Source organism: Geotrypetes seraphini, chromosome 4 (assembly GCF_902459505.1).
Source record: "Geotrypetes seraphini chromosome 4, aGeoSer1.1, whole genome shotgun sequence".
NCBI classification, from domain to species: Eukaryota; Metazoa; Chordata; class Amphibia; order Gymnophiona; family Dermophiidae; genus Geotrypetes; species Geotrypetes seraphini.
In genome coordinates, this window is record NC_047087.1 from 315,972,668 (window position 1) to 315,998,786 (window position 26,119).

At 43.9% G+C, this 26,119-nt stretch overlaps 1 protein-coding gene across 5 annotated transcripts in view; it reads left to right on the forward strand.

Annotated features, from left to right (window-relative positions):
- ENO4 (enolase 4) overlaps window positions 1–26,119 on the forward strand; it is a 249,582-nt gene that overhangs the window by 200,679 nt on the left and 22,784 nt on the right. For all 5 annotated transcript variants that reach the window (XM_033943107.1, XM_033943106.1, XM_033943104.1 and 2 more), the window contains one exon: window positions 12,738–12,933. In XM_033943107.1, coding sequence (XP_033798998.1) covers window positions 12,738–12,933 — 196 coding nt within the window. The remainder of the gene's footprint in view (window positions 1–12,737; window positions 12,934–26,119) is intronic.

A 26,119-nucleotide genomic window follows, 5' to 3' on the forward strand; every position in this document is an offset into this window, starting at 1 on the left:
CAGCGGTACATATTTATCAAGTAGGAATTGCATTATCGAATTCCAGGAGTTAAGCTGTTCTTCTAATGTAGTAGTATTTGAGTTTAGCATTTTAGGGTCTAAATGAGGGGAAATATTTGATGGTTCCAATTTAGTGTAATCTCGGTAAGAAATTTTTTTGGATTGTGAATGAGTAATTTGTTGTTTAAGGTAAATCTTAAAAGAGATAAAGTAGTGATCTGACCAGGGAATGGGCATGATTTGAGGATTGGAATGATTCGAATGTTGACCTTTAGACGTTAAAATCATGTCAAGTGTATGACCTGCTGAATGTGTTGGACTATGAATTATTGGTTGAAGATTAAGAGTATTAATATGCATTAGTAATTTGTTAGTAAAAGAGTTGGATAAATCATCAAAATGAACATTAAAATCACCGAGGATTAAAGGATTGATCGATGAGGTACAAAAATCAAAAATTAAGTTTTGTAAAAGTGTTAAATTGTTTTGTCCAATAGGTGAGGGGATATATAAAAGTAGAGCATCAAATTTTGGTTTAGTATTGAATCTAACTTGAATAAATTCAATGGATACATTGCCAGCAGAGTGTTCGATGTTGCTGACCAGGTTGTCTTGGTATATTATGGCTAAGCCTCCCCCTTTACGGTTATATCGGTGATTATATAAGTAAGAGTAGCCTGGAGGACAGCAATATGAAAGGTAGGCTTCATCCCCTTCTGTTAACCATGTTTCTGTAAGGCAAAGGATATGTATGTTTTGTGAAAAAATAGCTTCTTTAATAATATGGTATTTGTTTTTAAGAGATCTTACATTTATAAGTCCTAATTTCAAAGTGGTATTATATATATGGTAATTGGAAGGAGCATAGGCAGAAATGGGAACATTGGTAATTGTTGATTGGTAGAGAGAAGGCTTTTTGGAGAACGGGGGGCGATGGCCCCAAAAGGCAGGGATATTAGAAGATTGAGCCGACATGATATTAATTTTGGATAAGTGAGGGTGAATAGATAAGCCTGATTTGGTCAATATATTCAATACAATAAAAATCATAAAAAGGATTGCTAATATAACAGTGATTAAATTTTTACTAATTAGATGACTAAAAAATTTTCTAAAAGGAAAGGAAATAAGATTTGTTATAAAGGCACCCTCAGGTTGCACACGAAGGAGCACACTAAGGAGCAGGTCTTGCTCTTTAGGTGTGCTCCTTCGGCGTGCGCCGCAAAAGCCCCGAATTTAAATGACATAGGCAGACCTGAGGTGGGAGGAGTCCAGCGGGCCGCCACTGGCTGGCGGCAGATCAGAGAGAGCAAAGGTCTATAAAATAAACGTTGACACAGGTAAATATAAAAGGCTAAAAACAAAACCAAAGTTAAAACATCTTTTAAAATAACTAGCGTGACTACAAGTGCTCTGGTGTTAAGCAGGCAATCTGATTATCTTTTGCACTTATCCACCTCTGGCCTCAAGTCTACATCGATCCTAGTCCATCTCAGTGCAATTGCTGCTTTCCATCAGCCTATTGAAGGGAAACCCCTCTCTGTTCATCTGGTGGCTTCCAGATTTATCAAAGGACTTTTCATTGTCAAACCTCCTCTCAAACCGCCTCCAGTGGTTTGGGATCTCAATGTTGTTCTTGCTCAACTGATGAAGTCTCCATTTGAACCAATGTCTACGGCTCATTTTAAGTATCTTACTTGGAAAGTGGTTTTTCTCATTGCCCTCACATCTGCTCGAAGAGTCAGTGAGCTGCAAGCATTAGTTTCTGATCCACCTTTCCACTGTGTTCCATCATGACAAGGTGGTCCTCCGTATTCATCCTAAATTCTTACCTAAAATGGTTTCAGAATTTCATCTCAACCAATCTATTGTACTTCCAGTGTTTTTTTCAAGACCTCATTCTCCTGGAGAATTAGCTCTTCATACTCTGGACTGCAAGTGCTTTGGCCTTCTACTTGGAACGCACCAAACCACACAGAACTGCTCCTCAACCTTTTGTCTCCTTCGATCCAAACAAGTTGGGACATCCAATCTCTAAGCTTACCATCTCCAACTGGATGGCTGCTTATATCTCTTTCTGCTATGCCCAGGCTGGATTACAACTACAGAGTCGAGTCACAGCCCACAAAGTCAGAGCAATGGCAGCTTCAGTGGCTTTCCTCTGATCCACACCTATTGAGGAAATTTGCAAAGCTGCTACCTGGTCCTCTGTTCATACTTTCACTTCTTACTATTGTCTGGATACTTTCTCCAGACGGGATGGACAGTTTGGCCAAACAGTATTACAAAATTTATTCTCCTAAGTTGCCAACGGTCCCACCATCCCATTCTGGTTAGCTTGAAGGTCACCCATATGTGAAAATAGGCTGCCTGCTTGTCCTGGGATAAAGCACAGTTACTTATTGTAACAGTTGTTATCCAGGCAGGCAACTATTCTCACAACCCACCCACCTCCCCTGGTTGGCTTCTCTGCTAGCTATCTGAACTGAGAGACTCGCTCTGCGCTGGGCGGGAAGGCACTCGTGTATGCGCAGTGTGGCTGACTCGAAACTTCTACGTTTCTACAAGCAAGTCTGCTTATGAGGCTGTCCGCATCTAGGCTCCGTGGATGATGTCACCCATATGTGAGAATAGCTGATTCTTCTCATAGAGCTGAATATTTAGAGGCTTTGGACTATGATTAGCCTCCTAAAGAACTTCTTCATCTACCATTACATGGTATTCTCAAGGAGACTCCCCTTACTATCACTGTGGCTCCCAGAAAATTGGACTCTATAAAAATCATTTCTTCTCCTTGTTTTGATAAACCGCAGCTTCAGCTTCAGTCCCTGGTGGTAGAGTCGACTTTGAAAAAATCTGCTCCATCCAGAGTTTATGCTTCAGTTCCCCCAGGATGAGAGGGGCACTCTATGGACAAGTTTGGCAGTCGCCTATACCAAAACACCATGTTGGCTAACAGAGTTCTCAACTACAATTTCTATATTTCATGCTATGTTAAGCATCTAGTTAAGAAATTGTCTTTTTTGATAGATACATCCCTTCAAAGCAATTGTAGGATTTTCATCACATTACTCGCACTCTAGCCCTGACTAGAAGGTGTATGGCGAGATCAGCTTATGATGCCTTCAAATTGTCTTCTAGAGCCTTGGCTATGTCAGTGGCAATGAGATGTCTAGCATGGCTCAGTCTCTGATATGGATATCAACTTCCAGAACAGATTGGCCAACATTCCATGCTTGGGTGATGAGCTCTTTGGTGACTGTATTGAAAATGCCACTCAAAAACTTACTGATCATGAAAAACATTGGGATGCCTTAGTGAGCTCCAAGTCTAAACCTGCAAATTTCAAACCTATTAAGTCTTCCTATCAAAGGCATTTATCTTCCAAACCTGCCGCTCCTACTAGACCACAGCAGAAGAAACAGAAGCAACAGTATCCTCAAAAGACCCAGGCTGCAGCTCCACAGAAGCCTGCTCAGTCTTTTTGACGTGCTTCTAGAGAGCATAGCCGCTGTCCCTTTGTCTCAGCCTCTACCTCAGGCCATTGAAGGATGCCTTTTTATCCTCGCTGGGAACTAATTACCACAGATCTCTGGCTTCTAAAAGGTATTCGAGAGAGATACTCTCTTCACTTTATCGACATCCCTACAGATCATCCTCCAAGAGAGTCATCTTCTCACCCTCAGCGACGTCCCTTCTTCCTTGGGAAATAGAATCCCTTCTCCTTTTCAATGCCATCGAGAAGGTTCCTCCAGGTCAGAGGAAGCAGGGATTCTACTCCGGTATTTTCTTGTTCCAAAGAAGATGGGAGGTTTTTGTCCAATTTTAGATCTCAGAGGCCTCAACAAGTTTCTGGTGAAGGAAAAGTTTTGTATATTATCCCTGGCAACTTTATATCCCCTTTTGGATCGCATCAACTGGCTCTGCCCTCTGGCTCTGAAAGAAGCCTACACTCACATTCTAGTGCATCCGGCCTCCAGGCGATTCCTTTGCTTTCAGGTGGCTCAGCACCATTATCAATACAAAGTACTACCCTTTGGCCTTGCATCTTCTCCCAGACACTTACCAAGTGTCTGGTGGTAGTGGCAGCAGCACTACGGTCTCAGAGACCCCAGGTCTTTCCTTACCTGGATGACTGGCTGATAAAGGGCCCTACCTTGTAAGGGGTGACAGTAACGACTTGTATGACAATTCTCGTCCTTCAACAGTTGGGTTTCGAAATCAATTTTCCCAAATCCCAACTTCAGCCATTTCAAACCCTACAGTTCATAGGTGCTATGCATTTCTACCGCAGCAAAGACAAGACTATTTGATCCAACTTTGCACTCAGACTTATTATCTGTCAACAATCTCAGCCAGACAAATGATGGTGCTACTGGGTCACATGGCTTCCACAGTGCATGTTACTTTTTTTGTGAGGCTTCATCTCTGGATATCTCAATGGACTGTTGCAGCTCAGCAGTCTCAAGCGTTCGACTCTCTCTCAACACATTACAGTCACTCCTTCGCTTCAACAGTCGCTGAATGAACTCTTCCAATCTGTCCAGAGGATTGTTGTTTCATACCCCTCCTCATCAGAAAATTCTGACCACAGACTCATCACTTATGCTTGGGGGGGCTCATGTGGACGGTCTTCACACGCAAGGTCACTGGTCTGCCCAGGACCGCCTTTGTCATATAATTCTGTTGGAACTCAGAGAGATCTACGATGCTCTCAGAGCTTTTCAGCACATTGTGACCAACACTGTCCTTCTTATCTGCACAGACAATCAGGTCACAATATATTACATAAACAAACAAGGAGGCCCAGAAGATTTGGAACTGGGCCATTGTTCACAATATATTCTTGAAAGCAATATATATTCAAGGGGAACAGAATTCTTTTGCAGACAGTCAGCAGATTTCTTCAACCACACAAGTGGACACTCAACTCTGCAGTTCTGCGTCCTATATTTTCTCAGTGGGGGATGCCTCAGGTAGACTTGTTTGCATCTCCCCCTCAATCACAAACTGCCCCAGTTTTGCTCCTGGCAGTACTCCCCTGGAAGTGTATGCTTTTCTACTGGATTGGACTCATAAGTTTCTCTATGCTTTTCCTCCAATCCCTCTCATTTTCAAAACACTTGTCAAGCTCAAGCAGGATTCAGCTACCATGATCGTTTTAGCTCCTCGGTGGTCCAGACAGCCCTGGTTTTCCCTGTTACTTCAACTCGGTATGAAGGAACCAATACCTCTTCAAAAATTTTCCTATCTCTTCTCACGCAGAATCACGGATCTCTTCTGCATCCCAATCTTGCAGCATTTCACCTTACAGCCTGGTCCTCTAGGCCTAACATTGGCTGATCTTCATCTTTCTCTGCCTCTCAGACTAATCTTGGAAGCATCCAAAAAATTATAAGAACATAAGAAGTTGCCTCCACTGGGTCAGACCAGAGGTCCTTCGCGCCCAGCGGTCCGCTCCCGCGACAGCCCATCAGGTCCATGACCTGTGAAGTGGTTTCTGACTAATCCTATAACCTACCTCTGCTTCTATTTGTACCCCTCAATCCCCTTTTCTTTTAGGAACCTATCTAGACCCTCCTTGAACCCCTGTTGCGTGCTCTGGCCTATCACAGCCTCCGGGAGCGCGTTCCATGTGTCCACCACCCTCTGAGTGAAAAAGAACTTCCTAGCATTTGTTCTAAACCTGTCCTTTTTCAATTTCTCTGAGTGCCCCCTTGTACTTGTGGCACCCCACAGCCTGAAGAATTTATCCCTGTCCTACCTTCTCTATGCCCTTCATGATTTTGAAGGTTTCTATCATGTCTCCTCTAAGTTTCCGCTTTTCCAGGGAGAATAGCCCCAGCATTTCCAATCTGTCAGCGTATGAGAAGTTTTCCATACCTTTTATCAGCTTTGTCGCTCTTCTCTGGACTCCCTCAAGTACCGCCATGTCCTTTTTGAGGTACGGCGACCAGTACTGGACACCATCGCCCGATATAGCGGCAAAATGACTTCCTTCGTCCTGGTCGTGATACCCTTTTTGATGATACCCAACATTCTGTTCGCTTTCTTTGAGGCTGTCGCACACTGTGCTGATGCTTTCAATGTTGTGTCCACCATCACCCCCAGGTCTCTTTCAAGTTTGCTCACCCCCAGAAACGATCCCCTCATTTTATAGTTGAACATCGGGTTCTTTTTCCCTACATGCATGACTTTGCATTTCTCAGTGTTAAAACTCATTTGCCATTTTCTTGCCCAGTCTTTCAATCTCGTTAAGTCCCTTTGCAGGTCTTCACAGTTTTCCTTGGTTCTAACCCTGCTGTAGAGTTTGGTGTCGTCCGCAAATTTAATGACCTCACAGTTCGTCCCTGTCTCCAAGTCGTTAATTGAACAGGAGTGGTCCCAGCACCGACCCCTGTGGGACTCCACTCGTGACCCATTGCCATTCTGAGTAATGGCCCTTTACTCCAACCCTTTGTTTCCTGCCTGCCAGCCAGTGTTTGATCCATCGGTGGATATCCCCTTGCACCCCGTGGTTCCACAGCTTCTTTAGCAGCCGTTCGTGGGGTACCTTGTCGAAGGCTTTTAAGAAGTCAAGGTAAATGATGTCAATGGATTCCCCTTTATCCATCTGGCTGTTTATTCCCTCAAAGAAGTACAGCAAGTTCGTGAGGCATGACCTTCCCTTGCAGGAGCCATGCTGGCTTGCCCTCAGCTGCCCATTGTTTTCTATGTGGCCGCAGATGGTGTCCTTAATCAGTGCTTCCATCATCTTTCATGGAACCGAGGTCAAACTCACCGGCCTGTAGTTTCCCGGGTCACCCCTTGATCTTTTCTTGAAGATGGGCGTGACATTTGCTATTTTCCAGTCCTCTGCATTATCCATGCAGCAGTGTTACCAGCAGAAATAAACATGGTTTTCAACCTGGCAAGTTCTTCATCCTCAAGAGTCTACATCCACCTCTGTCTCTTCAGTATTGGACTATCTTCTACATTTATCCAATTCAGGTCTCAAAACCATTTCAATTAGAGTTCATCTCAGTGCTGTCAATGCTTTCCATGAGCCAATTGATGAGAAACCTCTCACGGCTCTTCCTCTTGTGTCCAGATTCATGAAAGGACTTTTCAATGTCAAACTACCTCTGAAACCACCTCCAGTGGTTTGGATCCTTGCTACTTTGATGAAGTCTCCTTTTGAACCAATATCTATGGCTCATCTCAAGTACCTTACTTGGAAAGTGGTCTTTCTTATTTCCTTTACTTCAGCTCGACGAGTCAGTGAACTTCAAGCACTGGTGGCAGATCCTCCTTTCACAATGTTACATAGAAACATAGAAGATGACGGCAGAAAAGGGCATAGCCCATCAAGTCTGCCCACTCTAATGACCCACCCCCCTTGATTTTACCCCCCTAGAGATCCCATTTCCTTTTAAAATCTGGCACGCTGCTGGCCTCAATCACCGGAAGTGGAAGTTCATTCCAATGATCAACCACCCTTTCGGTGAAGAAGAACTTCCTGGTGTCGCCATGAAATTTCCCACCCCTGATTTTCAGCAGGTGCCCTCTTGTGGCCGAGGGACCTTTAAGAAAGAAGATATCTTCCACCTCGATGCGGCCCGTGATATATTTAAACGTTTCAATCATGTCTCCTCTCTCTCTACATTCCTCGAGTGAGTATAGATGCAATCTGTTCAGCCTTTACTCATACGGGAGATCTTTGAGCCCCGAGACCATTCTGGTGGCCATTCGTTGAACCGACTCAATTCTCAGCACATCTTTTTGGTAATGTGCTCTCCAGAATTGTACACAATACTCCAGATGAGGTCTCACCATGGATCTGTACAATGGCATTATGACTTTGGGCTTCCGACTGACGAAACTCCTACGGATACAACCCATCATTTGTCTTGCCTTTGATGAAGCCTTCTCCACTTGATTGGCAGTTTTCATGTCTTCGCTAATGATCACCCCTAAGTCACATTCTGCCTTAGTCCTAGCTAAGGTCTCACCATTTAGTGGGTAAGTTCTGCATGGATTTCTGCTGCCAAGGTGCATTACCTTACATTTTTTAGCATTGAAGCTTAGCTGCCAAGTCGAGGACCAATGTTCCAATAGAAGTAGGTCCTGCTTCATACTGTTGAGCAAAGTGCTCTTACTTACTATGTTGCATAGTTTGGCGTCATTGGCGAATAATGTGATTTTACCTTGAAGCCCCTGAGTCAGGTCTTCTACGAATATGTTGAACAGGATCGGGCCCAAGATCGAGCCCTGCGGTACTCCATTGATCACCTCCAACATTTTGGACAGGGTACCGTTTACCACCACTCTCTGAAGTCTACCGTTTAGCCAATCCTTAACCCATGCAGTTAATGCTTCTCCCAGTCCCATCGATTTCATCTTGCTTAATAACCGGCGGTGTGGGACGCTATCAAAAGCCTTACTGAAGTCCAAGTACATGACGTCTAGGGACTCCCCCGCATCCAGCTTTCTTGTTACCCAGTCAAAGAAGCTAATTAGATTGGATTGGCAGGACCTTCCCCTGGTAAATCCATACTGGCGGGGGGATCCCATAGATTCTCCTCGTCCAGGATCGTATCTAATTTATGCTTGATTAGTGTTTCCATGAGTTTACTCACTATGGATGTGAGACTCACCGGTCTGTAATTTGCAGCCTCTGTCCTGCAGCCCTTTTTGTGGAGTGGGATAACATTAGCTGTTTCCCATTCCAAGGGGACTCTTCCCGTACTCAGGGAAAGATTGAAGAGCACGGATAACGGCTCTGCCACCATGACAAAGTGGTGCTTCGCACCCATCCCAAGTTTCTTCCTAAGGTCGTCACTGAATTCCACCATAATCAATCTATTGTACTTCCATGACAAAGTGGTGCTTCGCACCCATCCCAAGTTTCTTCCTAAGGTCGTCACTGAATTCCACCATAATCAATCTATTGTACTTCCAGTATTCATTCCTAAGCCTCATTCTCATCCTGGGGAAATGACTCTTCACACTCTGGATTGCAAAAGAACATTGGCCTACTATTTGCAGAGAACTCAACCTCGTAGAACATCTCAACCTTTTGGCTCCTTTGATCCTAACAAGTTGGGACGTCCAGTATCCAAGAGAACAATTTCCACGTAGTTGGCCTCTTGTATCTCCTTCTGTTATGTTCAGGCTGGGCTACAACTAGGGAGTTGTGTCACAGCCCACAAAGTCAGAGCTATGGCAGCTACAGTTGCTTTTTCCAGATGGGATCGTCACTTCGGCCAAGCAGTATTGCAAAATTTATTTTCCTAATGGCCAACTCCCTCCATCCCAGTCTAGTAAACTAGGGAGTCTCACATGTGAGAATATGCTGCCTGCTTGGCCTGGGATAAAGAAAGCCCTGAAACAGTCCTAACCACACCTACTCTTAAAATCTCTTACTCCTAACAACACTTACTCTTAACAACTCAAGAAATGACTATGGATCGACCCTTTACAACTCTCAACAAATGATCTACTCCATACAACGCTAGAAATGACTATTATTCTTCCATTGTAACCCCCGTTCTTTATACCTTTTGTAACCCCCATTTTATATCTTTTGTAATCCGCCTTGAACCGCAAGGTAATGGCGGAATAGAAATCTCTAATGTAATGTAATGTAATAAAGTAAAGTTACTTACTGTAACAGGTGTTATCCAGGGTCAGAAGCAGATATTCTCACAACCCACCCACTTCTCCTGGTTGGCTTCTTAGCTTGCTTAATGAACTGAGGTACCACGAGCCTACATCAGGCGGGAAGGCTCTCATGCATGCACGGTGCGGGCTATCGTGAACTTTCTAAACAATCTTAAAGTGGCGATGCACCTTTGAAGTGTCCGTTCCAGGCTGCATGGATGACGTCGTCCATATGTGAGAATATCTGCCTGCTATCCCTGGATAACATCTGTTACGGTAAGTAGCTGTGCTTTTTGGATGTTCCGTTGCTGATTTCCACTTATACCTGTATATTCAGCAGTGCTGCTGAATATACTGTGATATGCAAGGTGTGCCTGCTAGGACTGGCCCTAGTATAAGGCCCATTTCTAGAGCAGATAGTTCCCAATCTGCTCAGTTAAAACCCCAGTTTAGCCTTTTGCCTGCCATTCCTACTGTGTCCAGTAGAGGGAACTCAGGGGCTGAGATGCAGTCTTCCCCTCCCCCACACCTTCCTAAGATTAATAACCGGATATCCTCTGCACCTGGGAGTGTGGGGCGGGGCTGTAGGTTCCTTAACCTTAGGACTGAGCAATTGGAAAGGCAGAGAGAGAAGTGGAGAGACAGGGAACAGCTGGAGGTGGGACTCAAGGATCTCCCGTACGAAGAACGGCTAGACAAATTACAGCTATACTCGCTCGAGGAGCGCAGAGAGAGGGGGGACATGATCGAGACGTTCAAGTATCTCACGGGCCGCATCGAGGCGGAGGAAGATATCTTCTTTTTCAAGGGTCCCACGGCAACAAGAGGGCATCCGTGGAAAATCAGGGGTGGGAAACTACAAGGTGACACCAGGAAATTCTTTTTTACTGAAAGGGTGGTTGATCGCTGGAATAGTCTTCCACTGCAGGTGATTGAGGCCAGCAGCGTGCCTGATTTTAAGGTCAAATGGGATCGACACATGGTATCTATTCACAGGGCAAAGGTAGGGGAGGGTCATTAGGGTGGGCAGACTAGATGGGCCGTGGCCCTTATCTGCCGTCTATTTCTATGTTTCTATGTTACTGGCAGCCTAGTTCAGGGCTGGGAGCTCTGCAGGGCCACCAAACGCCTGAATGTATGGAGTTTTCTGAAGCTGATGCTGTGTTAACTCCTGATCTCTGTGAAGTTTCACAAGCCATGGAGTTGGAGTTGGAGCCGAAACCGAGTGCTGAGGTCCAGAATGAAATCCAACCCATGGAAGTGTGCTGTTTCAAGGCGAGTAAAGAAACTGCCTAAGGGGATTACAAAAGCTAATGTTTTGTTTCAACTGTTTTTTTTCTTTTTTTGAAACTGTGCTTTAATGACCCTGTAGAGGCTTAAGCAGGCAAGCACAGGAATTTGAGACTGTAAAAAACTTACGCTTTATTGTTTGCTGTGTTTTTCTCCCTTTTTGGAGAAAGTGGACTTTACCCTGCCCCCACTTTACCCTGTGGTGGGGGATTTTGCCCCACGTTATTGAGGTGGGATAGTGGGCTCATTTGTATAGCATTTATCAACACGTGGAGCACACCACCTGGTCAGCACTTTTCATTGCTGATGGCGTACGGTGCTATTGCATTGACATTAGTCCAAGTTTTGCTACCAAAAGGAAGAGACTGTGTCTTTTTGTTAGTTTTTCTTTTTGAAAGAACTTTGAAGCTGAGGCTCACTGATAAATACAGAGCTCTTTTGCTACTTGAATTTAAAACTTTTCTGTTTATGAGATTGAAGCTCAAGGTGTTGAGACTGTGCTGTTTTGATGGGAAATCCTGAAAAAAGTTTGTTTTTCATTTTAGTTTTGACTGGTATGTGAACTGACAAGTAAAGCTTCCTATTTACTTTTATGAAACAAAATAAATCCAGTCCTGGTTTTTGCAAATACTTGCCTAGCTTGTGGGTGAATCCTTACTCTAAACTTTTATTTCTCCTTTCCTTGTGGTGCCCTCCGCAGCCCACAAGAATATTTTCCTTGTCCCCGCAGCCCTGGACACATTGCCCTGAGGTTGTGGGTGACAATACGTATAATTTGAAATATGTACATTAGATATTTCAAATTACAGTGGTACCATGGATTACGAGCATAATCTGTTCCAGGAGCATGCTCGTAATCCAAAATGCTCGTTTATCAAAGCGAGTTTCCCCATAGGAAATAATGGAAACCCGAGGCCAGCAGCACTGCTCTATCCCCCCCACGAGAACCGACATTGCTCCCCCCCCGAAGGCCCCCCCTGCGATCCGGCACCCTTCCTCCCGCGATTGGGCACCCCCTGCCGCAATTGGGCACCCCCCTGCCGCTTCTTACTGTCATCTGTGCCTGGGCACCGGCATGTCCTATGTGTTGGTGCCGGTGCCTGAAGATCAGCCTCCTCTTCTTGCTGGGCCTTGAGCATCTGCGCATGCTCAAGGCCTGCGAGTTCACGCTCTCTCCAAGATTCTCAGAGAGAATGTGAACTCGCAGGCCTTGAGCATGCACAGATGCTCAAGGCCCAGCAAGAAGAGGAGGCAGATCTTCGGGCACTGGCACCAACACACAGGACATGCCATTGCCGGTGCCCAGGCCCAGATGACAGTAAGAAGCGGCGGAGGGGTGCCCAATTGCGGTGGGGGGGTGCCGGATCGCTGCGGGGGGGGGGGGGTGACGGATCGCGGGGGGCGCCACTCGCAAATCGAGGCACGCTCGGTTTCCGAGGCACCGATTTTGCGAATGTTTTGCTTGTCTTGCCAAACACTCGCAAACCGTTGCACTCGTAAACTGAGGTACCACTGTATATCCTTCTGCCTATGCTGCTGAATATTGGGTTGTCTTTGTTTAAGTAGAAACCTCTTATTTGCTTCCTCAGCAGATTGTTAATCCTGAGTTATTGCCTTTCTCTGGCTTTCAGCATATACATATGATTTTAGCTGGACTGTATATTTTAACTGTACCACATAACACAAATTTTGTGTGTCTGTGTTGGGGGTGGAGGTGTTTCCATCTTTCTCCTTTAATGCAGGATTTCTCATTATTTTTCTATGTTGCACCTATAATAACCCTTTTCTATTTTTGTTCTGCACAGGATCAGGAACAGTGGAATAACATCTGTAATACCCTTAGTTCAAAATGTTATCTTGTTGCTGAAGCTGCCAGCAAAACCATTGTCAAACATTTGAAAAGTCAGAACCCAAGCATCCCCAGATCCAATGGCCTAGTCCTAAAGCACATTGATGAAACCACCATTTCTGACTTGATAGAAGTCTTTCAGCTTGTTGAGGGTGAGTAATGGAAACAGATAGTGTATAAATCCTCTATAAATAAAATAGTGTAGTAGCCATTTTCTTTAGCGTCCCTCCAGACTGGCACAGAAACGGATGGTTTTACGTTCTTCCACCAGCAGATGGAGACTGAGACACTAACTTTTAGTACGAGTGGGCTGTGCAGTCCCTATTACAATCAGTCTTTTCTCAGTCTCTAGCAGGTGGAATGGTAAGCTTGTACAGTTTATGCTGAGGTTTGTTTGGGCCTGTTGGATCTGATTTAGTGAATCTTGTCTGTACAGAGCTTAGGGGACTCTTTTGGGGGTCCTACTGACTTCAGGGGTGCCACACTCAGAAGGGTCGAGTCCCTCCCCCCATTTCCCCCACCTTCCCAGGTTTTCTGAATTTAGAAGAGCCTTAGCTATATGCCTGGCCACCTACAGTTTAGAGTGCCTGTGGGGTATGCTCTCTTGATAAAGCTGGTGACCTGAGATAAGTTTAAAAAAAAATTAAAAAGACACAAGAAATAAAAGGAGCATAAAGTGGTCCTGAGACTGCCGTTTTTGTACAGCGTTGTGGATGGGTTTTTCCCCTAGCAAAGGTGGAAAGAAGAGGAAACGAGAACTAGCATGGTTAAAAGGTGAAGTGAAAGAGGCTATTAGAGCCGAAAAAACATCCTTTAAAGAATGGAAAAAGGATCCGAATGAAGAAAATAAGAAGAAACACAAGCACTGGCAAGTTAGATGCAAAGCATTGATAAAGACTGCTAAGAAAGAATTTGAAGAGAAACTTGCAAAAGAGGCAAAAACTCATAGCAATTTTTTTAGGTACATCAGAAGTAGAAAATCTGTGAGGGAATCTGTGGGACCGTTGGATAATCAAGGAGCAAAGGGAGGATAAGGCCATCGCGGAAATACTGAATGAATTTTTTGCTTCGGTTTTTACGGAAGAAGATGTAAGAGATCTACCTGGACCGGAAATGGTTTTCAAGGGTGATGATGTGGAGGAACTGAAAGAAATCTCGGTGAATCTGGAAGATGTGCTAAGCCAAATCAACAAGTTAAAAAGTGATAAATCGCCAGGACCATATGGTATACATCTCAGGGTACTAAAAGAAATTGCTGACCTGCTATTAGTGATCTGTAACCTGTCGCTAAAATCATCTGTAGTACCTGAAGATTGGAGGGTGGCCAATGTTATGGCGATTTTAAAAAGGGCTCCAGAGGAGATCTGGGAAATTATACACCGGTAAGCCTCACTTCAGTGCTGTACAAAATGGTAGAAACAATTATAAAAAATAAAATTGTGGAACACGTAGCTTGGAGCAGAAGCAGTGAGGAGTAGGGGAGAGTGAAAGAGATTAAGGGCAGGCAGAGAGGCGGCGATCAGGAGGCAGAGAGGGAAGGAAGCTTGGGGCAGCGGTGAGAGTTAGCTCCGCCCACCCCCACCGCGTTGGCAAGGCAGCACCGAACTCCCCCTTAAAAGGGAAGAGCCAACGGCGCACCGCCGTTCGGCGCGCAATGAAGGCGAGCGACTAAGGCGCTTGCCTTAGCGAGCTCGCCTTTGCGAAGGAGCCGTAGAAGGAGTCGGGAAACTTGGACATCAGCAGAGTAACACCAACAAACTCACACAAAGCGGGAAGGTAGGTACAAATCCTAGATTTTAGCTAGCTACACAACAAGGCACATACCCACATACCACACACCTAGAGGGGAAACGAGTACTCACTGACTCCATCACTTACTCCAACACTGTAACACAAGCAGACTCCAACCACAAGCAGACTCCACACTGTAACACAAGCAGACTCACAACAAGCAGGAAGGCAGCCGCAAGCAGACTCCCAACACTGTAACACAAGCAGACTCCCAACAAGCAGGAAGGCAGCCACAAGACCCAGTCTTTAACCGGTTACACAGCAGGGCCCACATTCCCTCGCATACCACACACCCAGAGGGGAAACAAGCACTCACAGACACCAACATAGAGACATTAGCGGACGCAGATCAAACAGCAACACTAGCAGACTCACAACATAAAGGAAGGCAGAAACTAGGAAGACAGAAAACATCCAGACATCAGAGACAGAAGGTCCACAACTGATTCGCCCAAACAACTCAGAAGGGGGACAAGAGATGGATGCCCAAGGAAGCCAGAAGGTGAGCTTTCCAGTCTTCTGCACCGGCTACAATATGTATGACTACCTCCCTTCGGGGCTAGGGCATATATTTGCAGTGGTTGCATGGAGCTGGATAGCTTGAAACGGCAGGTCCGGCTGCTAGAGGAGATAGTGCTGAACCTAAAAGAACTCCTCACCTTTGAAGTGGAAATCCGCAAACAGGAGAGGCTTCTAGTGCAGTTCAGTCCAAACGAAGATGTCAAGGAACTAAAAAGATACATCGAGGAAGCACACCAGCAGCATGTGGAGAACTGTTCCCGAACAACTCGGGAAGAAGGCCTGGACGAGAGGAGAGAAGACACCCCTGCAAATTCTGGAGAAAAGGAAGCGGAGACAAGGGGCGATCACACACCAGGAGCAAGAGGGAGACTACAAACAAACCAGACAAGATATAACAGCATATAACATATCAAACCAAGCTGGAAAAGGCCACACAAAAGATCATACAATGATATATAAATATAGCTGTGTTCAAAAATTTATAGATCGCTTAGCTTGAAAGTTCGAAGTCTTCCTGGAACAATGTCCACGAGGAATAAAGCAAGCAAGATGATAGTGGGCCATCCAGAAAGGAAAAAAATCAAAAAACCAACATCCCAAGCAGATTAGAGTTCAAATACAACCTCCATATCACAAAGTACAGGTGCAAGTGCAAACGTGCTGTCAGTAAACAGTATAATAAGTTAGATAATCAAAAAAGTCTCAAACCAAGAGGACAGAGAGCATTTTCAAAGTCTTCACAAGCAGAGGTAAAATGCCATAACAGGCAACCAATCTTCTAACATCTCCTCACACTTCCTCAACACAGGCTGTGTTTCGATGAAATCTTTGTCAAGAAGAAGAAAGCAACTAAAATAAAATAAAACAGAAACAAGTGTACACTACACTGACATGAGCAGAAACAAAAGCATATGACAAAACACAAAATATAAACTGACTAATAGCAATCATACTAGGCAGGGAGCCAAAACCGAATGCAAAGAACAACGCTGAATACACGGCTGCCACACCCAGCAGTATGGAGACTGAAAAAAGGCAAGGCAATAAGTAGCAGCTGAAGCCAAAACAAAATTAACTTTAATGGATCCAAAGAGAAAGACAACTGGGCAAGTCACTTAATCCTCCATAGCCCCAGGTACGTTAGATAGATTGTGAGCCCACCGGGACAAAGAGGGAAAATACTTGAGTACCTGATTGTAAAAATCGCTTAGATAACCCTGATAGGCGGTATATAAAAACCTAATAAACTTGAAACTTGACAACTGACAACCATATACTCAATCTCTTTATTGAGACCGTTGGGGATGACAGTTTGCCATGTAAAAATCAGCCGTTGCTCCTGATACATAAGTAAGCGAGAGATATCCCCCCCAGAGTTGACAACAAGCTGTTTGAGAACACAAAAACGCAAATCAGATAAAGAATGATTGAATTGAACCCAGTGCTCTACCAACGGAGTCTCATTCTTAAGGGTTCTAATACAACTAAGATGTTCAGCAATATGGATTTTAATGGCTCTTTTTGTTTGGCCAATATAAAGTTTCTGACATGGGCAAAAAAATCCCGTAGACAACCTGGGTGGAATTACAATTTGTACTGGATTGAAGAGAAAACCAAATATTAACATTGGGAATGAAAACTTTATCAGTGCTCAAAGAATACTGACAATACCGGCATTGACCACAAGCAGTGTGACCACACTCACCACTGGCAAAAACCGGAGTGGAATCACGATGCTTTAAACGCTCCCTTAAATTTTTACCATGTTTAAAGGCAAATCTAGGTCTGTTGTTGAATACCTGATGGTAACTCAATAGATGCCAATGACGGCTGATGATATTCTGTATATGAGTAGACAGAGGGGAAACGGTAACACACATGTGATCCTACAATCTGAAACCTCATGAGATGATTTAGGATAAAGGAGCCACTGCTGGTTAGCATGAGAAGCGCGCTTCACCGCGCGTTTAATCACATGAGTAGGGTAACCCCGTTGGCTGAATCTATGTTACATAAATTGGCTCTGAGTTTCGAAATCATTGCTAGAAGAGCATAGGCATTTTAGCCTGAGCATCTGACCAGTAGGTATGCTATTACATAAGGGCTTGGGATGATAACTACGGTAGTGCAGTACTGTGTTGGTATCAGTAGATTTACGAAATATAGAAGTATTGAACTGTCCCTTGTCATAATGTAACTGAATATCTAAGAAATTAATGGAATTAGAATGATACGTCATCGTGAACTGGATGTTCTGATCACAGTGGTTCAAATATGTCAAAAATCTGTCCAAATCAGAATGGGATCCCCCCCCATATGAAAAATATACCGTCAATGTACTGTTTCCAATAACATACCTGGGAGACAAATTCAGGCGGTGGCCTATGTCAATCATCAGGGGGGCACCAGGAGCACTTTGGTGGCACAAGAGGCAACTCTGCTCATTGTCTGGGCGGAGTCGCACCTTCAAGAAATATCAGCTTCCCACATAGCCGGAGTGGAGAATGTTCAAGCGGACTTCCTCAGTTGTCAGATGCTAGATCCTGGCAAGTGGTGTCTTAGCCCAGTGGCTTTTCAGTTGATAGTGTAGTCTTGTGGTCAGCTCCTCATGGACCTGAAAGCCATGAGTGTCAGACTCAAAACACCCTGCTTCTTCAGTTGTCGCAGAGACGGTCATGCCGAGGGCCTGGATGCTCTGGTTCCGCCATGGCCAATGGAGGGGCTGTTGTATGTGTTCCCTCTGTGGCCATTAGTGGGCATAGTTTTTCTCCACATAATTCACCATCCAGGCCTTGCAGTTTTGGATTGGTCTCGATGACCGTGGTATGTGGATCTGGTGGTTGGTCCTATTCCCATTTTCTATCCGGGTCCCTTTTGTCTTATGGCTTGGCTCTTGAAAGGCGTTGCCTAGGTAAGAAGGGGTATTCAGATAAAGTGATCTCAACTCTTTTGGGGTCCCTGAGGTTTTCCACCTCTTGTGCTTATGTGAGGGTTTGGCGTCTATTTGAGGAGTGGTGTGATGCGCAGTTCTTAATGGCTTTCTCTCCCTCCATCCCATTGCAGTAAGCCAGGGAGTCCCACATGTGAAAATTTGCTGCATAGGATAAAGCACAGTTACTGTAACAGGTGTTATCCGGGGACTGCAGGAAGATATTCTGATATCCCTCCTACCTCCCCTGGTTGGCTTCTTAGCTTGCTTATGGAACTGAGGTGCCACGGTCGTCCGGCGGGGAGGCACTGCGCATGCATGATGCGGGCAGTCGCGAAGTTTCTCAAAACTTAGTGACAGTACCCCTTTTAAACTGTCTGTACCGGGCTCCATAGATGACGTCACACACATGTGGGAATATTTGCCTGCTCTCCCCGGATAACACCCATCATGGTAAGTAACTATGCTAAATGGCCCATTCAGTCTGCCCCATCCACAGCATCCACTATCTCCTCTTCCACTCATCTACCACCCTTTCTGTAAAAGAAAAAAGTATTTCCTTAGATTACTTCTGAGACTATCGCCTCTTTAATGCACAGCTAGCACTTATGCACATAACTGTAACAGTTATACCTTCTCATTCTGGAGTTTCCTTGCTTCATGTGCATTTATGCCATATAGATATTTATATATCTCTATCATATCTCTCCTCTCCTGCCTGTCCTCCAAAGTATAGCTCTTGAGATGTATAAGTCTGTCCCTATATGCCTTAGGCCATTTTAGTGGCCTTCTTCTGGACTGACTCCATCCAGTTTATATAGTAACATAATAAATGATGGCAGATAAAGACCCGAGTGGTCCATTCTGTCTGTCCAACCATTCAGCTCCATAAATTAATTAATTAGTTTAAATCAGGGATGTCCAACCTTTTGGCTTTCCTGGGCCGCATTGGCCGAAAAAAATGTTTCTGGGGCCGCACAAACACGTAAACGCTGCAGCAAGACAGAGGAGGGAGCCGGCAAGACAGTAAACACCTGGAGGCAGCAGAGGAAAACACTGCATCGCCCTCGACCGGGGCCACACAAAATACTTCACGGGGCCGCAGGTTGGACACCCCTGGTTTAAATGGTCCTTTTTCTTAGATATTTCTGGGCCATAAATCCAGAGCTCTGTCCAATAGTGTGCTTAGGTTACATCTACTGGAGTCTCCATCAAAGCTCACTCCAGCCCATCTTAACCATCCCAGCCATCAAAATCTTCCCCAGCTCATCCTCAACTGAATGTTCATATACGGGACACAGGCTGTGCAAGCCTGCCCAGTACTGGCCTTGGTTCCTTTACAATGTATACCCATTATTTTCATGATTTTCTGTGTTCATCCCACGCTTGTTTGAACTCTGTCACCATTTTCTTCTCTACCACCTCCCTTGGGAGCGCATTCCATTCATCGACCACCCTCTCTGTAAAGAAGAATTTCCTAACATTATTCTTGAATCTACCACCTCTTAACTTCAAATTATGCCCTCTGGTTTTGCCATTTTCCTTTCTCTGCAATAGGTTTTGTTCTACATTAATACCTTTCAAGTAGTTCAACGTCAGAATCATATCTTCCCTGTCCCTCCTTTCCTCTAGGGCAGGGGTGTCAAACTGAAACCACATAAGAGACCAAAATCTAAAACACAGGCTAAGTCGCAGGCTGGATTTTTAATTAAGATATCCCCTTTGCTGATGCACAGTGTGGGCCCCAGCGCTGGCGGCTGCTCTGACGCTAACAAGTCTTCTATGAGCTTCGGACCAATTGCCGCGGCCACCAAAACCCATGCTGCGTGCCAGCAAAGGAGGGGGGTTAGTCTTAGTAGAAATATAGGGCTACAACTTCTCCAACCCCACGCCGGCTACAAAATAAATAAAAAAAACTTTTCCTCTCTTTTAGGTCCTAGTTCATGCTTGCTGTTTAAACCAGCTCTGGCACGATACACATTTCAAATCTGGCATATTGTAATCACAAAATAGAAAATAAAATTATTTTTTCTACCTTTTGTTGTCTGGTCATTTTGCTTTTAGTCCCAATCTCTCTTTCTTTTTTTATTTTAAATTCTTTATTCATTTTTGCACGTTACAACAAGTGTAGCAGTTAAACTCATATGAACTTAAAGATACACACTTGATTAACTCTCATATATGCATTAAGTATAACATTTCATTACAAATTAATATTCTGTAATATTTTAAATATTATATAAGAAATCTAATATATAAATTATTCTTATTGAATAGAATAACCTCCCCTCCCTTCCCTCCCTACTCAATAATACATAGAAGTATCATTACTATGAAACTATTCAAATAATCATGTATTATGAAATAACAAGTAAAGCCCACCCATTTCCCCCCTAATCAAATATCTTATCATGGGACAAGTTAATCATTCATTACAAAAATCTGTTAATGGTCCCCAGATTTTCTGAAATTTACTAAAATAACCTTTTTGCGTTGCTATTGTGATTAATTGATATGGGGTTCCTTATATTTAACTAACTAGTGTTTAAGCCCGTTACATTAACGGGTGCTAGTAGAGCCTCCTTCCCTCACATGTGCCCTATTTTCAGCCCTAGCTCCAAACCCATTTTTACGCCCCTCCCTCCCACCACGTTCCAACAGCACCTCTTCCCTGCGCCCCCGGTCAGCAGCACCTCTTCCCTGCTCTCCCGGTCAGCAGCACCTCTTCCCTGCTCCCCCAGTCAGCAGCACCTCTTCCCTGCTTCCCTGGTCAGCAGCACCTCTTTCCTGCTCCCTCGGTTCCTCTTCCCTGCTTCCCCAGTCAGCAGCATCTCTTCCCTGCTCCCCCGGTCCCTCTTCCTTGCTTCCCCAGTCAGCAGCACACCTTCCCTGCTCCCCCGGTCAGCAGTACCTCTTCCATGCTCCCTTGGTCAGCAGCACCTCTTCCCTGCTCCCCTTGTCCCTCTTCCCTGATCCCCCGCTCAGCAGCACATCTTCCCTGCTCCCCCGGTCTCTCTTCCCTGCTCCCCTGGTCAGCAGCAACTCTTCACAAATGTCTCGCCTGTAGCAGCGGCCGCAGCACTCTACACACGCTGCTTCACGGCCTTCAACTGCCCTGATTTGATTTGCCGCATCTCTGATGATGTCATCAGGGACGCGGTGGAGCAATCAGGGCAGTTGAATGCAGCGAAGCAGCGTGTGTAGAGTGCTGCGGCCGCTGCTAGAGGCGAGAGGTTTGTGAGGACCGCATGAAGGGGGGCTGCAAGGGAGTAAGGGTAGCGGTCAGACCGCGTGAAGGGGTTCGTGTGCGCCGGGGGGGATGGGGGCGAGGACGACGATCTGGCTTACACGGAAACCAACTCCTCCTGGGGTCCGCGGGTAGGGAAGGGTGGGGTGGCAAAGGACTTGGGTCCCGGGCGGCGGGGTCAGTTTTTCGGTTCGTCCCGGGGGGGGAGGAGGCGGTCTTTGTACCCCAGTCCCGGCTTGTGGAGGCGATCGTTGGCTGGCTGGGAGAAGGCTTGTGGAGGCGATCGTCAGCGTGTGAAGAAACTTCCGTATTGTGATGTGGCTGTGACGTAAAACCCGCGCATGCGCATTCGTGTTTTCGCGACGGATCAGGGAACACGTTTTTTTTAGTGCGCATGCGCAGCCTATCATTTTATTATATTAGATGTTTGATGCAAGAGATTAAAGGTTTCCTTTTAGATATAAATAGATTGTTTTATAATTTAAGGGATGTCAATTTAGGCTAGGATATATCCTTTTCAGTTGAATATAATGATAATTTAATAATTTAGTGTATATTATGATATACTAATCAGTAATAATTAGATGAGAATGAATTTGTATATTTAATGTTTGGAGGTCTAATTAATTTAAGTTATATAGATTTATGAAAGGAAAAACTTACACAAATTGAATATAAGAATATCATAATTAGTAAAGATTAAATGAGGGAGTTTTTGTTTGTTTAAGATGAGTTGTTTAATTGATTTAATTGAATGAATTAATGGTAGTAGCTGATTTTAAATTAACGTAATAGCTTGTGGGAGTTATTTTATACTTAACCTCAATCTGCGTTTCCAAGTTTTCGTATTTAATTGGGGGAGGGAGGGAGGGGATGGGGGGAGATATACAATGAGGGGTTGGGTAAGTGTTATAAATTATTTTGCGTATTGGGAAAAGGTATTATTACAATTTATTCAATGTTGGATTTTGGGTACAATGTACTATGAAAATATAAATGGATCTTAAAATATTATCTTTGAATGTTAATGGTCTGAATCATCCGATAAAAAGGAAAAAAGCATTACTATTTTTAAAAAGGCAAAATGCAGATATTTGTTATATACAAGAGACTCATCTGTCAAATATTGAATCTAAAAAACTGGAAGGTGGTTGGGTCAAACATTGTTTTTTTCTCTTCAGCTATAGGGAAAAAGGCGGGTGTTGCTATTCTAGTGAATAAAAATTGCTCTGCTTCATTTAAATTAAAGGCATCAGACTCTCACGGCAGGTGGGTACATGTGAAAATGAGCATGGGAAATACTACCATGACGCTGTTTAACGTATATGCCCCTAATTCGAACCAAAATGAATTTTTTAAGACTCTTCAACAACTGATTCTACCACTGGCTACTTCGAATTTAGTAGTAGCTAGGGATTTCAATGCTGTTGGATAAAAACCCAAGAAGAATTATGAAATCTTTGGGATTAGATAATTTTGTACAGTCTCTCTTTCTGATTTTGTCTATCTTCTAATTCTCTTTCCAGTGTTTACTGTCCATTTTTTTCTCCTTTTCTCTTGCTCCAGTCCCTGTCTCCAACATATTGATTTTTCCCTTTCAACTTTTTTCCTTTTTTGCCTCTGTCCACTCAAATCTCGCCCTCTTTCTCATCCTTCTCCTTTTTAAATTTCCAACTTCTCTCCCTTTCTCTTCCCAACTGCCCCCCATCCCTTCTCGCCCCCTGTCTGCCTGAGCTGTTCTGTGAGGGAGTTTTTTGCCAGTGAAAGTATCAAAAGCAGTTTTGATTTGTACCTTTTGGTTCTATACTGCTACATTAGTCTGAGGCTTTTTCTCCCTTTTTATGGGTGCATGCTAGGTTTGAAGAGGAGGGTACCTCGGTGTCACGATCACACAACATTTTGAATCATTAATTGAATTTTAGTTTCCAGATATTAGACCATCCTTCTAACTTTTACAGATCCTTTTTCATGTTTTCCACTCCCTCCTCAGTGTCTACTCTGTTACAAATCTTGGTATCATCCGCAAAAAGGTAAACTTTTCCTTCTAACCCTTCAGCAATGTTGCTCACAAACATATTGAACAGCACCAATCCCTGAGGGACTCCACTACTCACCTTTCCCTCCTTAGAGCGAATTCCATTAACCACCACCCTCTGTCGTCTGTTCGTCAACCAGTTTCTCATCCAGTTCACCACTGTGGGTTCTAACTTCATCCCATCAAGTTTGTTCAAGAGCCTTCTATGAGGACCCGTGTCAAAGACTTTGCTGCAATTTAAGTAAATTACATCTAGCATATGCCCTTGATCCAATTCTCCAGTCACCCAATCAAAAATTCAATCAGATTCATCTGGCAGGTTTTACCTTTAGTAAAACCATGTTGCCTTGGATCCTGTAACCCATTTGATTCTAGGAATTTCACTATCCTTTCAGCAATGCTTCCATTATTTTTCCAATAACTGAAGTGAGGTTTACCGGCTTGTAGTTCCCCGCTTCATCTCTGTGACCACTTTTGTGAATAGGGACCACATCCGCTCTTCTCCAATCTCCAGGAACCACTCCTGTCTCCAAAAATTTGTTGAACAAATCTTTAATAGGTCCTGCCAGAACCTCTCTGAGCTCCCTCAATATCCTGGGATGGATCCCATCCGGTTCCATCACTTGTCTACCTTCAATTTTTCAAGTTGTTCATAAACACTTTCTTCTATGAATGGCACGGTATCTACCCATTCTTGTGTGTATCTTTGCCAGACAATCTCAGTCCTTCTCCAGGATCTTCTTCCGTGAACACAGAACAGAAGTATTTGTTTAACATGTTTGATTTGTCCTCATCACTCTCCACATACCAATACATATCATCTTTTAGTCTTGCAATTCCATTCTTCTTATTCTTCCTTTCACTAATATATCTGAAAAAATTTTTGTCTCCCCTTTTTACATTCCTAGCCATATGCTCTTCCGCTTGCGCTTTCACCAGACGTATCTCTCTCTTGGCTTCTTTCGCTTTCATCTGGTAGTCCTTTCTGTACTCCTCTTCTTGGGTATCTTTATATTTCACGAAAACCAGCTCTTTTGCCTTTATTTTCTCTGCAACAAGTTTAGAGAACCATTTCGGTTTCCTTTTTCTTTTGTTTTTATTTATTTTTCTCACTTAAAGGTCAGTAGCCATTTTTATTGCTCCTTTCAGCTTAGACCACTGTTTTTCCACTTCCCTTATGTCATCCCATCCTAACAACTGTTTCTTCAGGTACGCTCCCATTTTACTAAAGTCCATGTGTTTGAAATCTAGGACTTTGAGTTTTGTGTGGCTGCCTTCCACTTTAGCTGTTATATCAAACCAAACCGCTTGATGATCGCTATTTCCCACGTGGGCATCCACTCGATCATTAGAGATACTCTCCCCATTTGTGAGGACCAGATCTAGTATCGCTTTTTCCCTCATGGGTTCTATCACCATTTGTCTGAGCAGAGCCTCTTGAAAGGCATCCACAATCTCCCTACTTCTTTCCGATTCTACAGACGGAACGTTCCAGTCTGCATCAGGCAGATTGAAGTCACCCAACAGCAGCACCTCCTCTTTCTTTCCAAACTTTTAGATATCTGCAATCAGATCTTTATAAATTTGCTGTGATTGAGTCAGAGGTATGTAGACTACATCTTCAAAGACTCAGTCTCCCCCCCCCCTCAAGCCCCACCTCTCTCTTCTCTCTCCTGTCCATCTTCTCCCTAAATCTCAGTACAGCCCTCTCTCAGTCTGTACTCTGATAAATTGTATCCAAACTCAAATAACTTGTACTAAACTAAACTACTTATACTTAAACTCTACTCTTAATGGCTGTATACTCAGCTACTACACAGTCTTGTATGCCCAAATATTTAAACTTATTGTATATCTTATATGTCTAATTTCGCTCCATTGTGTATGTTCACTTGTTAGACCGTTCTGAGCTACTGGGAGGACGGGATAAAAATCTAAATAAATAAAAAATAAATACTCAACTGGGTCAACCTACAACTAACCGCGGGAATATTTCCAAAAAACTTAGGTCAAATTGTAATAACACCCATTAAAAACATAGAAACATAAAAAAAAGCAGCAGAAAAGGGCTATAGCCCACCAAGTCTGCCCATTCCAAGTATCCCCTCCCCTGAATTTACTCCCTTAAAGATCCCACGTGAGTATTACATTACATTACATTACATTAGGGATTTCTATTCCGCCATTACCTTGCGGTTCAAGGCGGATTACAAAAGGTTAATTTAAAAAAGACAGAATTACAATGATTAGCTAGAGAGGTAAGTTGTAGATCTTAAGAGCATTTAGAGGTCGTGTTGTTATTGCTGTTTCAGGAATTTCTTGAAAAGTGTGGTTTTTATTTCTTTTCTGAATGTCCTATAGTCTGGGGTGGTCATCAGAAGGTTGGAGATCTGGTTGTCCAGTCTTGCGGCTTGAGTGGCTAGGAGGCCGTCGTGTAGTTTTGTTCTTTTTACTTCTTTGATTGGGGGGGGTATGAATGGGGAGTGCGTTTTTCTGTGTCTGGTACTGGGTGCTTGGATGAGGCGATTGTTCAGGTATGATGGGCTGTCTCCGTGTAGGGTTTTAAATAATATGCAGTAGAATTTGAAATGGATTCTTTCTTGGATTGGGAGCCAGTGTGAGTTGATAAAGGCTTCAGTGATGTGGTCATGTTTTTTCAATGAGTAGATGAGTCTCAAAGCTGTATTTTGGATTGTTTGGAGTTGTCTTATCGTAGTTGCAGGACATGGAAGGAAGAGTATGTTACAGTAGTCCAATATACCTAGTATTAGGGATTGTACTATAAGTTGGAATTGTGTTCTTTCAAAGAATTTT